This window comes from Denticeps clupeoides, chromosome 6 (assembly GCF_900700375.1).
Source record: "Denticeps clupeoides chromosome 6, fDenClu1.1, whole genome shotgun sequence".
NCBI lineage: Eukaryota > Metazoa > Chordata > Actinopteri > Clupeiformes > Denticipitidae > Denticeps > Denticeps clupeoides.
The window spans coordinates 11,554,801-11,567,217 of record NC_041712.1 but is presented as its reverse complement, the minus strand read 5'-3'; the positions used below and the strand labels follow the sequence as shown (position 1 = coordinate 11,567,217).

At 39.4% G+C, this 12,417-nt stretch overlaps 1 protein-coding gene across 9 annotated transcripts in view; it reads right to left on the bottom strand.

Annotated features, from left to right (window-relative positions):
* LOC114793065 (spectrin beta chain, non-erythrocytic 1-like) overlaps positions 1 to 12,417 on the bottom strand; it is a 61,543-nt gene that overhangs the window by 39,751 nt on the left and 9,375 nt on the right. For 6 of the 9 annotated variants that reach the window (XM_028984693.1, XM_028984692.1, XM_028984696.1 and 3 more), the window contains exon 1: positions 1,580 to 1,736. In XM_028984693.1, the coding sequence (XP_028840526.1) occupies positions 1,580 to 1,736 (157 nt within the window). Of the gene's footprint in view, positions 1 to 1,579; positions 1,763 to 8,548; positions 8,604 to 12,417 lie in introns of those variants that run through there. The other 3 variants (XM_028984689.1, XM_028984690.1, XM_028984691.1) reach the window with 2 other exon arrangements.

Here is a 12,417-nt window from a genome sequence, read left to right as displayed (position 1 = left end):
GGCATGGGATTATACGGGAATAAGACATGGAAATTACATAAGACAAACGCTCCCCCCCTCACACACACACCAAGTGTGGTTTAGCATAACAGGACCCAACTGTCCAAATCAGCACACAAAAGGATGTGATATCGCTACACGATGAAAAGCAAGAAGACATGTGACACTAAGAGACACAATGATCACAAAAACGTGCCCGAATAATAAATACTAGTGCGCGCGGTGCATCTAGCAACTAATGAGAAACTGCAGAAGAGGAGGAAAGATTTCTTGATCTGTCAACCAGTCAAGTATGAACACAAAGGTTAACAGAGAGAAATGAGAGAGAAGTGATGAAATAAGTTGTCTTCTTCTATTTTCTGTAATGTTATTGTATTATCCGTGGTGGCAGTTGCTTTGGCAACACATACGTTTTGAATTGACAAGTCAAGCACCGAACTGCCAAAAAAAAAATTAAAAATTCACGTGAAGCACAAATGTAACTAAGTAACTTTAACTTAACTTCTTGTCATGATGACAGGAAATGAGAGCGGGGGAAACTATTTTAAATAACTCAAAAATTTAGTCCAATAATTAATTTTTCATGTATTTACTTTATTAAATGATTTCTAGTGTTAATGCAGTTTTGTGTATATACACTTATTTGATCAACTTTTTTGGCAACGTTGCATGTTAAGCAATCGTGTTGATAGAGCGGACTGAATTGAGATAGAGGGAGTGGCTAAATGTAAAAGAGAGAAAGCATAAACGAGTGAAAGGAAGGGTGAGGGAATAAGTGTGAGAGTCTCCTGCTGACACAGGGAAACAGACGTTGCACAAGTGGGAAGAGTAAAAGGAGGCAGAAAGCAGGGGTGGTGGTGGTGGTGGTGGTGGTGGGGGGGTCTACCTGCTGCAGCGTGTTAAAGAATGTACACCAGGTCCCTGCTCGCCAGCATGAGCTGCATGTCTCTCACACACACACACACACACACACTAACTTTACAGTTATGCAAAACTATAACCACAAAAAGAAGCATCTAGATTAGAGCATATTAAGTTACACACTCAAACCCCTATGAAGATAGTTTCATTTCAAAATTGTAACAAGATTCACAAATGCATTAATGAACCTAACACCATTCACAAATGCATTTCTCGACTCAAAAAAACTTACGCGAAGCACAAATGTCAGTGGAGTTACATTTATTCACAGACTGATAAATCTGCATTTACAAACCACCGTATACATTTGTGAACACCCTAACATTTATTTGTGTATTTTTGAAAAAACTTGTGTATTTTTTTATTTCATTTTCTCCATCAAATGGGTATTCATAATGTAAACTGATTCTCTAAAGTGGGATCTTTCTTGTGCCCACACGCCTGTAGGTACTATGAAATAAACTATGGTGGGTGTCTATACAGTACTGCCACCTAGTTCCCCCTGCTGGCAAGTAATAAAACTGCAGCCTGTTAAAGAGAACCGCTTCTTAGGCAGTTGCTATATAGTTAATGACTGATATTACACACACCACACATTCACACACAATGCATACTGGTGAGTTCAGTTAATGCTTCTTGTACCACACACACACCATACCAGCAAGGGCTTTGATGCGTGAGCGCTCAAAGAGTCTGGCCGAACTGTTCTCGTTGTCCCAGTCTGTCTCGGATGCCAGGTCCCAGCGGTTGTTGATGTCATTGTACTGCTGCTGGATCTCCAGGCTGTCAAAGTCGGTGGGAGAGATGGTGCTCATGGTTACCGCAGCAACGAGTGGTCAACCTGTAATGGCAATGAGCAGGAGAGACAGACAATTAGGAAGCATTTCAGAACCTCTCAGCTAAAGATTAGTTTTTTTGTTCAGGCCCCCAGGTCAAAGGTCCTAAAATAGAAAATAGAGAAATAATGAAGCTTTAAAAACAGCATTAGACTATTTTACAATTACATCTTTATTTTGATAACAGTGATATTTCAGGCAATACCCCCCTTACAAAATGTGTTTCTGCAGATCTCAACAAAAGAAATTCAAAAAGTTTTAAACACATAAAAAAAACACATTATGTATAAAATGTAAGATTTTTTTGCAAGTAAACAGGTAGAAAGTAGAAAGAAAATAAATAATTAATTCACACGAACCAAACAATCCAAATGCTCTCTGCGGGAAAAAAATCGACTAATGACATTTTAAGTTATTTATGATGTAGTATGTAATATTTTACACTATTATAATTTTACATTTTAGGTTGAGGTCAAACCTAAAATGCCATGTTTATTCAGACTGCCAATGGACTCTCTGTGGCTAGACTAATTTAACAGCTTGCTCAGTCGATGCTTCAGTGACCAACTGACCTGAGACCAGCAGACATGATCAAACCCAGTTAAAGGAAACACAATTTAGAACTATGCCCTACAGATAGATATTTTGGATACATAAAGTCTACATGAGATGATGTAGACATTATAATGCAAAAGTTGGAACCAATTGTGTCACATTTTTTCCTTACAAAACAAAATGCAAGTGTGCCTGGAACCACACATTTAGTAAAATGTTTTACCAAACTAGCAACGTATTCCAACTTGGGAAGTCAGAGGACATAAATCAGCAAAAAAAAACCTGACTTTCCAAAAAAAAAAAAAAAAAATATTTATACAAAATTGCACCACATATTGGTCAGCATTAAGTAAGTGACGTAATGTTTACATTTACAGCATTTATCATACAGGGCTTTTATTATTCGTGGCAGTGGTGGTGTAACAGTTAAGGAAGAAGCCCCGTAATCAGAAGATTGCCGGTTCGAATCCCTTTTGGATAGTCAGTCAAGCCAAGGTGCCACTGAGCAAAAGCACCGTCCCTACATACTGATGGGTTAAATGCAGAGGACACATTTTGTTGTGTCACCATGTGCTGTGCTGTGTATCACAATGACAATCACTTCACTTTCTTTCAGATGCCCTTATCCAGAGCGACTTACAATCAGTAGTTACAGGGACAGTCCCCCCCCGGAGCAATTTACTATCACACAATGATAGTAAGTGGGATTTGAACCTGGGTTTTCTGGTTAATATGCGAGTGTGTTACCCACTTGGCTACAACCACCCTTAATAATGAATGCTTGTTGCTCCCTGAAAAACACTTCAACACTCAACAATCTAATTTCCATTCCATATAACATCTAATTCATGACATTTCATTGAGCATATTTGTCGTTCAGTTCCATTAATAGTTAAATGATTAATTAGCACCAGTTTATGGCACTCAGTGTTAATGGGTATGTCTACTGCAACTTCGACTGATATTTCAACTAAAGATGGTTTCATGGGTGTGTAAGAAACATTCACATAAATATATTGCTCAGTTTTTTGTGAGTCCTCAGCAAGTAAAGATTGGTGCTCAGGTCATGCACACAAATATTCACATTTACTGCATTTAGCAGATGCCCTTGTCCACAGCAACATGAACAGTCATTACAGGAGTTACAGTCACCGTGGAGCAACTCACAATGGTAGTAAGTGGGGTTTGAACCTGTGACTCTGTCGTCTTCTGGTTCATGGGCACGTGTGTTACCTACTAGGCTACAACAACCCAAATGCTCAAACCACTGACCAGATAGGGCATGCGCCTATCTAGTGGACCGCAACCTCAGCCAGCAAGATCACAAGATTAAAATGTCATCGGCTGCCATTGTGTTCCTCTGCAAGATACTTAACCCTATGTTGTGCAGGCTGCAATTAGTGACTGGGTGCTGCTGTGGATGTGAGAGTCTCCTAAACTAAATGTACTGTAAATCCACTAATCTGCCTAAAGGCAGAGTAAATAAAGTGTAAACAAGGCCATGAGAGATTAAGCAGGCAACACTATTTTAAGCAAGGATTGCATGTTTGGAGGCCTAAGAATTGTCTGAACTCAATTCTAAATGAGGCGGAAACACAAAGCAAAACACAATTACATCTTTATTTTGGATAACTGTGATATTTCAGACTTTACCCCCCTTACAAAATGTGTTTCTGCAGATCTCAACAAAAGAAACAGAAATCTAACTTGAATGGGACCATCACCCTGAGCTGAGCATCCTCAGACTATGGCTCAAATGCATTTATGTATGTATGAACTTACTGTGAGGACTTTTTAAGCATGAAAGGAAAAAAAAGAAAAAGTTCTTCTAATAAAAAAAAAAAAAATCTAAGGTGTATCAATTGCTTGTCATTAAGAATTTAGATAGGGTCCTATGATTTCCACGACGTGGAAAATGCGGACTGAATCACAGAGTTCAAGAAATAAAATGCAATCCGTTCTACGTATTCGTTGCACGAATTGCAAATAATTCGTGTTTCTGGCCACTGCCGCCCACTACACTACACAGGTTTCCTGTTGAGGCGGGACGTTCGCACACACCAATACAATTTATACGCGTGGTCAGCTGTGGTGAAGAGCCTGACCATGTCAAATCCATATCCCTTACCCTATCAGTTCCGTGCAAACTTGGCAAACTTTGCAAACTCCACAAAGTTCAGCAAACGCTTGTTCATGCAAACTGATCAGCTGACTCAAAATGCAATTTTATTATCATGGTTCCATTCATTATGCAAGTGGGCAAAACCTTTTTTTTTGTCTTCTAGGTCTCCCCAATTTATTTGATGAATTTTATGTTGGTCAAATTTTACAAAAGGAAGAATGTGTAATATTGTGAAATGGTTCTTCGCGTGAAATGGACATTATTTACATGTACAACCCCAAATCAGAAAAAGTTGGGACAGGGTGGAAAATGTAAATAAAAAAATAAAGCAGTAATTCACAAATATATTTCATTGGCGACAGTATGAACACAAGAAAATTCATGTTTTTTTGGTCAACATCATTTGATTTGTAAATATCCATTCTTGCCATTCAGGCAAGGAACACATTCCAAAAAAAGTTGGGTTGGGGGCAATTCAGGGGTAGTAATGAGGTATAATAACTAAATAATGATGTGATTTGAAACTGGTGATGCTAACAAAAGTGTAAAGTGATGATTGTCACATGTGATACATCGCATGCTGACAATCAGCAGCACAGCACACGATGCACACAGTGAAATTTGTCCTCTGCATTTAACCCATCACCCTGAGTGAGCAGTGGGCAGCCATGACAGGCGCCCGGGGAGCAGTGTGTGGGGACGGTGCTTTGCTCAGTGGCACCTTGGCTGACCGGGATTTGAACCGGCCACTTCCTTAACCGCTAGACCTCCACTGCCCCACCAGGTGATTGCAATGATGATTCGGTACAAAAGCAGCATCGAGGAAAGGTCTACTCCTTTATGAGCAAAGATGGGCAGAGGATCACCAATTTGCCACCAAGTGTGGGCAAAAATCTTTGAAATGAAGAAACTGTTTCTCAAAGAAAGATAGGAAGAGATCTGGGAATTCCTCCCTCTACAGTGCATAACATAGTGAAAAGAATCAGGGAATCTGGAGAAATTACCGTGTGGGCAAAGGCCAAGGGCAGAAGCCTAAACTGAAAGGCCATGATCATCAATAAGTGATTTAACTGTGTGGGCTTAGGACTACTTCAGGAAGTCACTCTAGAATGAAGTTACATTAGGAAATGGCATATAAAACTGTACTGTGCCAAAAGGAAGCCCTATATAAATTAGTCTAGAAGTGCCGTCAACTTCTCCGGGCTCAAAGACATCTGGGATGGTCCATTGTGCAGTGGAAATGTGTATTGTGGTCAAACGAATGAGCTTTTTTGGAAGAAATGGACGCCGTGTGCTGCGGACCATCCAGACTGTTACCAGATACAAGTCCAAAAGCCAGGGTGTCAGTGCCTTTGGAAACGGTAACTTGCATTTCTGCGATCAATGCTGAGAAGTGTCTCAGTTTTGGACAAACAAATGCTGCCTTCAAGACGACGTCTTTTCCATGGACGCCCATGCTAATTTCAACAAGACTATGCCAAAGAAGAGGGTGTGGATGCTTGACTGGCCCGCCTCCAGGCCGGGTTTGTCTCCTATAGAGAATGTTTGTCGCATTTTGAAATGAAAAATGAGTCAACGTATTGTTGCGCACCTATAACATTGTTTTAGGAAAAAAGGGACACCTGATTTCTTTAATGCCTAAACGTCTTTTAAGCGTTGTTAACAGACAGGGGAACTGTATTAAGTGGAAAATGCTGTACTGTTCCAACTTTTGGAATGTGTTGCAAGAATGGATATTTATTTACAAATCAAATGATGTTGACAAGAAAAAGCATTTTTTTTCTGATTTGTGGTTGTAAATGGATTACAAAAGAAAAGAGTACATGCCTAAGCACTTTTTTGAACAGTGATTAAATGTGATTTGTCATATTGCAATTGTTGTTTTCCCCTCCCACTGCCCAATCATACAGTTTTAGGTGAATAAAACATATTTCAAAGTTCCCTATTTAGATTACTATTTCAGCAAAATGTCAGGGTTTTCATTTGGGTTAAAAAAAAAAAAAATAAAATCATAAGACTGAAGGGTAAATGACCCAGTGTCTGCCCAGTCCTTGCTTTTAAGCATGTTAGAAATAACATTAAGATTGCAGTTGAAAATAACATTATTTTAACTTTTCCAGAAAAATTCAATCAGCAACAAATGAAAAACATTTTTATTCAAATAATGGGAGGAATATGAATAAATAAAGAATTGTTAAATTAGTTCAATAATGAATTGTTCAATAGTGAGCAAGAAAGGTAAGCTAAATATAATTATTAAATTAACTTTTTAACTTTAAAAAGCTAATTTAATAAATGTAAACAAAGCAGCAAAGCATGACAGAACCAAATATACATGCACATGTCATAGTGATTGGCCTGGTCTAGTGTATCTCCACCCCTCCAGTGGTTGTTTTTTTTTTACAAACTTAGTATATCCTAAATTGTGGAAACAATAATTGAGAAATTTTGAGGATTTTTTGGATAAATGAAAAACATCAATGTATTTATACTCATGGTGACCACACTTTCTGTTGTTATGCACTATGAAACACAAAAAAAACACAAACATAATAAAAATGAAATGTGTAAAGCTTAGTTTACCTCTGAATATACACCAAACAAATGAATTTGAACGAATTAGACCGTAATCTACTAAACAAACAGACAACTTCTTAATCCTATGATGTTATTGAAGTCTCCTGTAAGAAACATGCCAATAAGCACAGTGACCAGGATGAACAAACAGAGCATATAAACAGGCCGACCAACAGGGTCCAGTGTCGTAGTAGCCTAGTAGGCAACACTAACCCAGAAGACCACAAACTCAAACTCAAACCCCACTTATTACCATTAACAAGACATTTCTCCAGGGGGACTGTCCTGTAACATCTGATTGTGTTTTCTGCAGTGACTTGCCATGTAGAAAAATATAAATGTAAACACAAGAAACGGAAGGGGCAGAAACGGCAGAGAGAAGAACTGAGAACCTGTGGCTGAAGGAGAATAAGAAATTTAGTCAGCAATGATCGCTAACTAGACCATTTTAACCAGAGGCTCTCCCACTAGCAGAATGCAGATAAAAGGAAGCTTGGCAACCATGTGCTCTATATAATTTTGACATTTTCACTTAGCAATGTGCTTACTTTCGTTGCCAGCCGTTGAGACATTAATTGCTGTGTGTGCTATTTGGAAGGGACAGTACATTTAAAGTGATATACAAGCTGTACACTGACTACGTCACATTGAATCAAACAAAAAAACAAACAGTTTTGTCCAACAAAAATATACGATAAAATCTTTACAAAAATGTAAGTGGTGTACTCATTATTGATAGTGTCTCAAAAAAGTATCAATAAAACACAGTTGGAATACCGTAAAGGGTGGTAGTAGCCTAGTGGGTAACACACTCGCCTATGAACCAGAAGACCCAGGTTCAAATCCCACTTACTACCATTGTGTCCCTGAGCAAGACACTTAACCCTAAGTGTCTACAGGGGGGGAACTGTCCCTCTAACTACTTATTGTAAGTCACTCTGTATAAGGGCATCTGATAAATGCTGTAAATGTAAAGATCATCTCCGCTGTTACCATGGGGTTAATTTTAACTCCATTACCATTTCTACACATAGTCGTTCCTGTACAGACCTCTACTTCGAGGAGGATTTACTGTTAGTCTAAGCTCTACTATGAAGTACTATGTTATGGCTGATTGGACACACAAGCACACACTTTTATTGTATATATTATATAGGACAGGTCCCTTAAATCAGTCATAGAAAGAGATGAGGGAATCCTCGATCACATCTTCACTTCTCCTACCTCTAACAGCAGCAGCATCTTTAATTTATGCAAATCTCTTAGTCTATTTCTGTCTCTCTCCCCTGAGTCCCCTCTCTGCTTTCAGTTTCCACCATAATTCGGACATTACAGAAAAGACATCTGTGGTTCCAAGAATAACACCGTAAACAAGCTTGCATCAGACAGCATCGTACGCAGGAGCGTAATGAAGTTTGCAGCTGATTTTAAAAACACCCACAACAGCACAAGGAGGGTCCGAACTCCTATTTATACACCAGCCTGAGCAATCTTCCACATTTTCCCAATATGTTGCCAAGGATACCACAGCATTTACCTGCGTGTTCACTCTCCATTGCTGTGGACATGAGGTCACAGAGCACAGGAATCTTCACACACACTCACGCACGCACACGCGCGGCTGAAAAACAACTGAACAAAGAAGCTATGAGTCACGCTGAAGGAAGATTAATTCTGCCATAATGCATGTAATCCTGTGACGTGCTGTTTATTTGTAAATCAGCGTGTGTGAGTAAAGCAAAATTACACATAATAATCACTGATCTAGAGTGTACGTGTGTTGTGTAGGACTGTTTCTTGGCCCAAAAATCCTACCCCTACCAACTCGCATGGAACAGAAACACAAAAAAAAACCCACCCAATAAAATCGTGTTTAACATCGGGATGGTAGTAGCCTAGTGGGTAACACACTTGCCTATGAAAAAGAAGACTACAGAGTCACAGGATCAAATCCCACTTCCTACCATCGTGTCCCTGAGCAAGACACTTAACCCTAAATTGCTCCATGGGGGACTGTCCCTGTAACTACTGATTGTAAGTCGCTCTGGATAAGAGCATCTGATAAATGCCATAAACAAATCTCAGAGAAAGAGCAATCGCAATCCCATTAGAGTGGGATAAGGAATGGGACGGGAAGAGCATGGCTGTGGCTGCCATACTGGGATTAATACCAGGCGGGTGGGGTCTCACTTTCTGAACGGCAACACGAACAGACGCAGATGCAGTCGCACCACCCCCTTTCACCAACAGAGGGGTTAAAACACCAAGATACAGATGTGGGTCTGTTTCAGTTCCCAATAATGTCAAGTCTCACAGCAAGTGTGTATGTTTGGCCATTTTGTGGGGGAGCCACCTGAATACTGACAATTTAATTCACAGATTTTTAAAATTAATTAATTCATATTAAAAATAGGTGCAGCATACGATAGACAAAAGCTGAGCAAAAGGTTCGTCTCAAATGATAGCATCTAAGACAGTAGCTTGTTTGTGTTCATAAACCGCAAATTACCCCAAAAAAGTTTGGTGTAACCTTAGAATAATATTTGAGATATTTTAATAATAAATAAGCTATACTTACACCATTCTGTCAACAGAATGTCCAGTCACATCAGTTTTAGGGTTTAGAGAATTGAGACATCTGAGTACATACATTCACTTACATACATTCATACAGTATGTACATTGAGGCATTTTAAATTGGTTAGTTAGAATTGATCATATTTAAATGAAAAGCAGATAACAAATATGGCTAAGGGCAGAAAGATTTTCTCAGCTCTCCACAGCAATCATAAAATACAGAGAAAAAATGGTGACCAGTTAAGCCTAAATTAAACCTAATGGATCATATAGAGAAACCCTGAGGACCCACTAGGCATATAAATCAGTGTTCACTTATCAATATTCATTATCCACACAGCAACCCAGTGGCTAAAGGAATTACATTTGTCAGAATGAAGTCAAGGGATGGTGTCTTGCAATATGCAGTATAGAGGGTGGTAGTAGCCTAGTGCGTAACACACTCACTTATGAACCAGAAGACCCACTTACTACCATTGTGTGGTAAGACCTAAGCAAGACACTTGACCCTAAGTTGCTCCAGGGGGGACTGTCCCTGTAACTACTGATTGTAAGTCGCTCTGAATAAGGGCGTCTGATATATGCTGTAAATTTGGAATTTGAAATGTAAATTTCAGGGAAGAAATAGCTGCAATGGTCTATAATGATGCTATTCCCCTTGTATTTATTTTCAATACTTATACTCTTGAAAAAAAAAAATTTAACAAACCTATGTGATATGCATTAATGCAACAACTTTCTCAGGGCATCAGGAGAGCATGACACAAAGAGATCACTGGTTTTAAAATGAACACAACTAGTACAACTAGTACCCACACTATTCATTAATTTTTGACAATTGTTCAATTGATCATTTAAAGTCCACTAACACCACATTACCAGTTGTAATGGTAAAAGACAATGAGACATGGAAATGAAAAAGATTCACACATTTAGAATGCCAACAGCTTTCAGGAGTAAAGCATGCCAGAGTAAGAACTGAAGTAGACATTTCTTAAAAGACTGTTGTTGTTGTTGTGACAGCTTTAGAATTGGAATGGTCACATTTCCAGTCACTGAAAGGCACACTAAAGCACACTTGCACAATGTCATGTGGAGTTATTACTCAAACCAAAAATCTTAGAAAAACACGATCAATACTATGAAGTCAAAACGCTCTCAGGATGCAGAAAACACAATGTAGGAATTAGACAATGGAAAATACACAGATGGATGAGCGTCCTTTGCAAAAGCGTTCCATGTAATCCAAATGGAGTCCAACTTGATGGACTGCATTGTACTGAACGGGTTGTCCGGAGGGCATCATTTCATCAGTAATGGAAGAGCCTAAAACCCAGATTGGTTGATGGTTTTCTATGCCTTTGTGTCAGTGGGACAAAGATGGCGTGGCCTGGATGCTTAAGGAAGCTAAGGGTGCTCAAAAGGCTGGAGGAGGTAGCCATGGTGACAATGACTTCCTGTCCCCAGAGGCACACTGGGGGATGCGTGAATGGTTGTGGGTGTGGGCAATTGCATATGATTGTGTCAAGTCTTCCCCTTTTATTCTTGACTATGATAACTTAACACATGGGGCCAGGACCCAGATGGGAATCCTCCCCCCAAAACCTGACAGCGCCCCTCCCAGGAGATCTCACTAAACAATGATAATTACAGCCAAAACCCTCAGCCCCAAAAAAGAAGCACAACCAATGACACCCATATTTCTCCTTCAGATGTCCTCTGAATAAATGCTGACATCTGAGGACAAAAGCACGGATTTTTCTTTGTGTGTGCGTGTATTACTAGGACTACCAATCTTACGTAAAAGAAAAACAGAAAATCGGAAGTAGAAAAGTGAAACAGGGAGGAACATTGAGAATGAGAAAAGGAGAGAATGAAAAAAAAAATAAAAAATCAGCATTCCACAAAATTAATGAGCCACAAGGCAACTTGTATCTCATATATTACAATACACACAAATCACTCATAATACACACTATACAACTGTAGAAGGCCAAAAACCACACAAATCCGATCACACACAAGGCAAAACACATGCCGGCCGACACGGCCTGTCTACAGCTCTCCGGCCTAATGGGAGGATTTGTTAATTATTCTGGTCCCTCTCCTCTGAAAAGGTGTTACGACGAGACAGATTAAAGTCCTGAGACTGGCTCTATGTGGGTATGTGTGTGCTGTGCTAGTCTGCCTAATTTAATAAACAGGAGTTTTCTTCTTTAACTGGTAATATGTTTTAGTTTGGCTGATTAAATGCTGTGTGTGTGTGTGTGTGTGTGTGTGTGTGTGTGCCTGAGGTAACGCCTGGCTCTCCTGACTCCATTAGAGGGCAGCGATTGATCCACACAGCCGTCTGAATGGAATCAAGTGGACAGACACTCTGTATCTCTCTCAAACACACACACACACACACACACACACACACACACAGTACAAATGTAACCTTACATGTCAAACCCAATTTACAGCATGCACCAGAGAGTTCTCAACACTATTTTAGCTTTATAGATGTATTTACTGTGTGTGTGTGTGTGTGTGTGTGTGTGTGTGTGTGTGTGTGAGAGAGAGAGAGAGAGAGAGTATGTGTGATCAGTGTATCTCAAAATGTCAAACTTCAAAAATAAAATGTTAATCAATAAATGTAGTCATCCAAATCCAAGTCTTGGCTCAAATGCACTTCACTAGATTTTTAGACTTTGAGAAGAAGACCAACACCAAGATTACATCAGATGCACTTTACACAAACAGGAGCGTTTCTATTGATGTTGTTTATTAAGAAGTCTGCAGAAGCCTTGAAGCAGAAAGTTCAGCCGGGTTACAGACACCTACTTC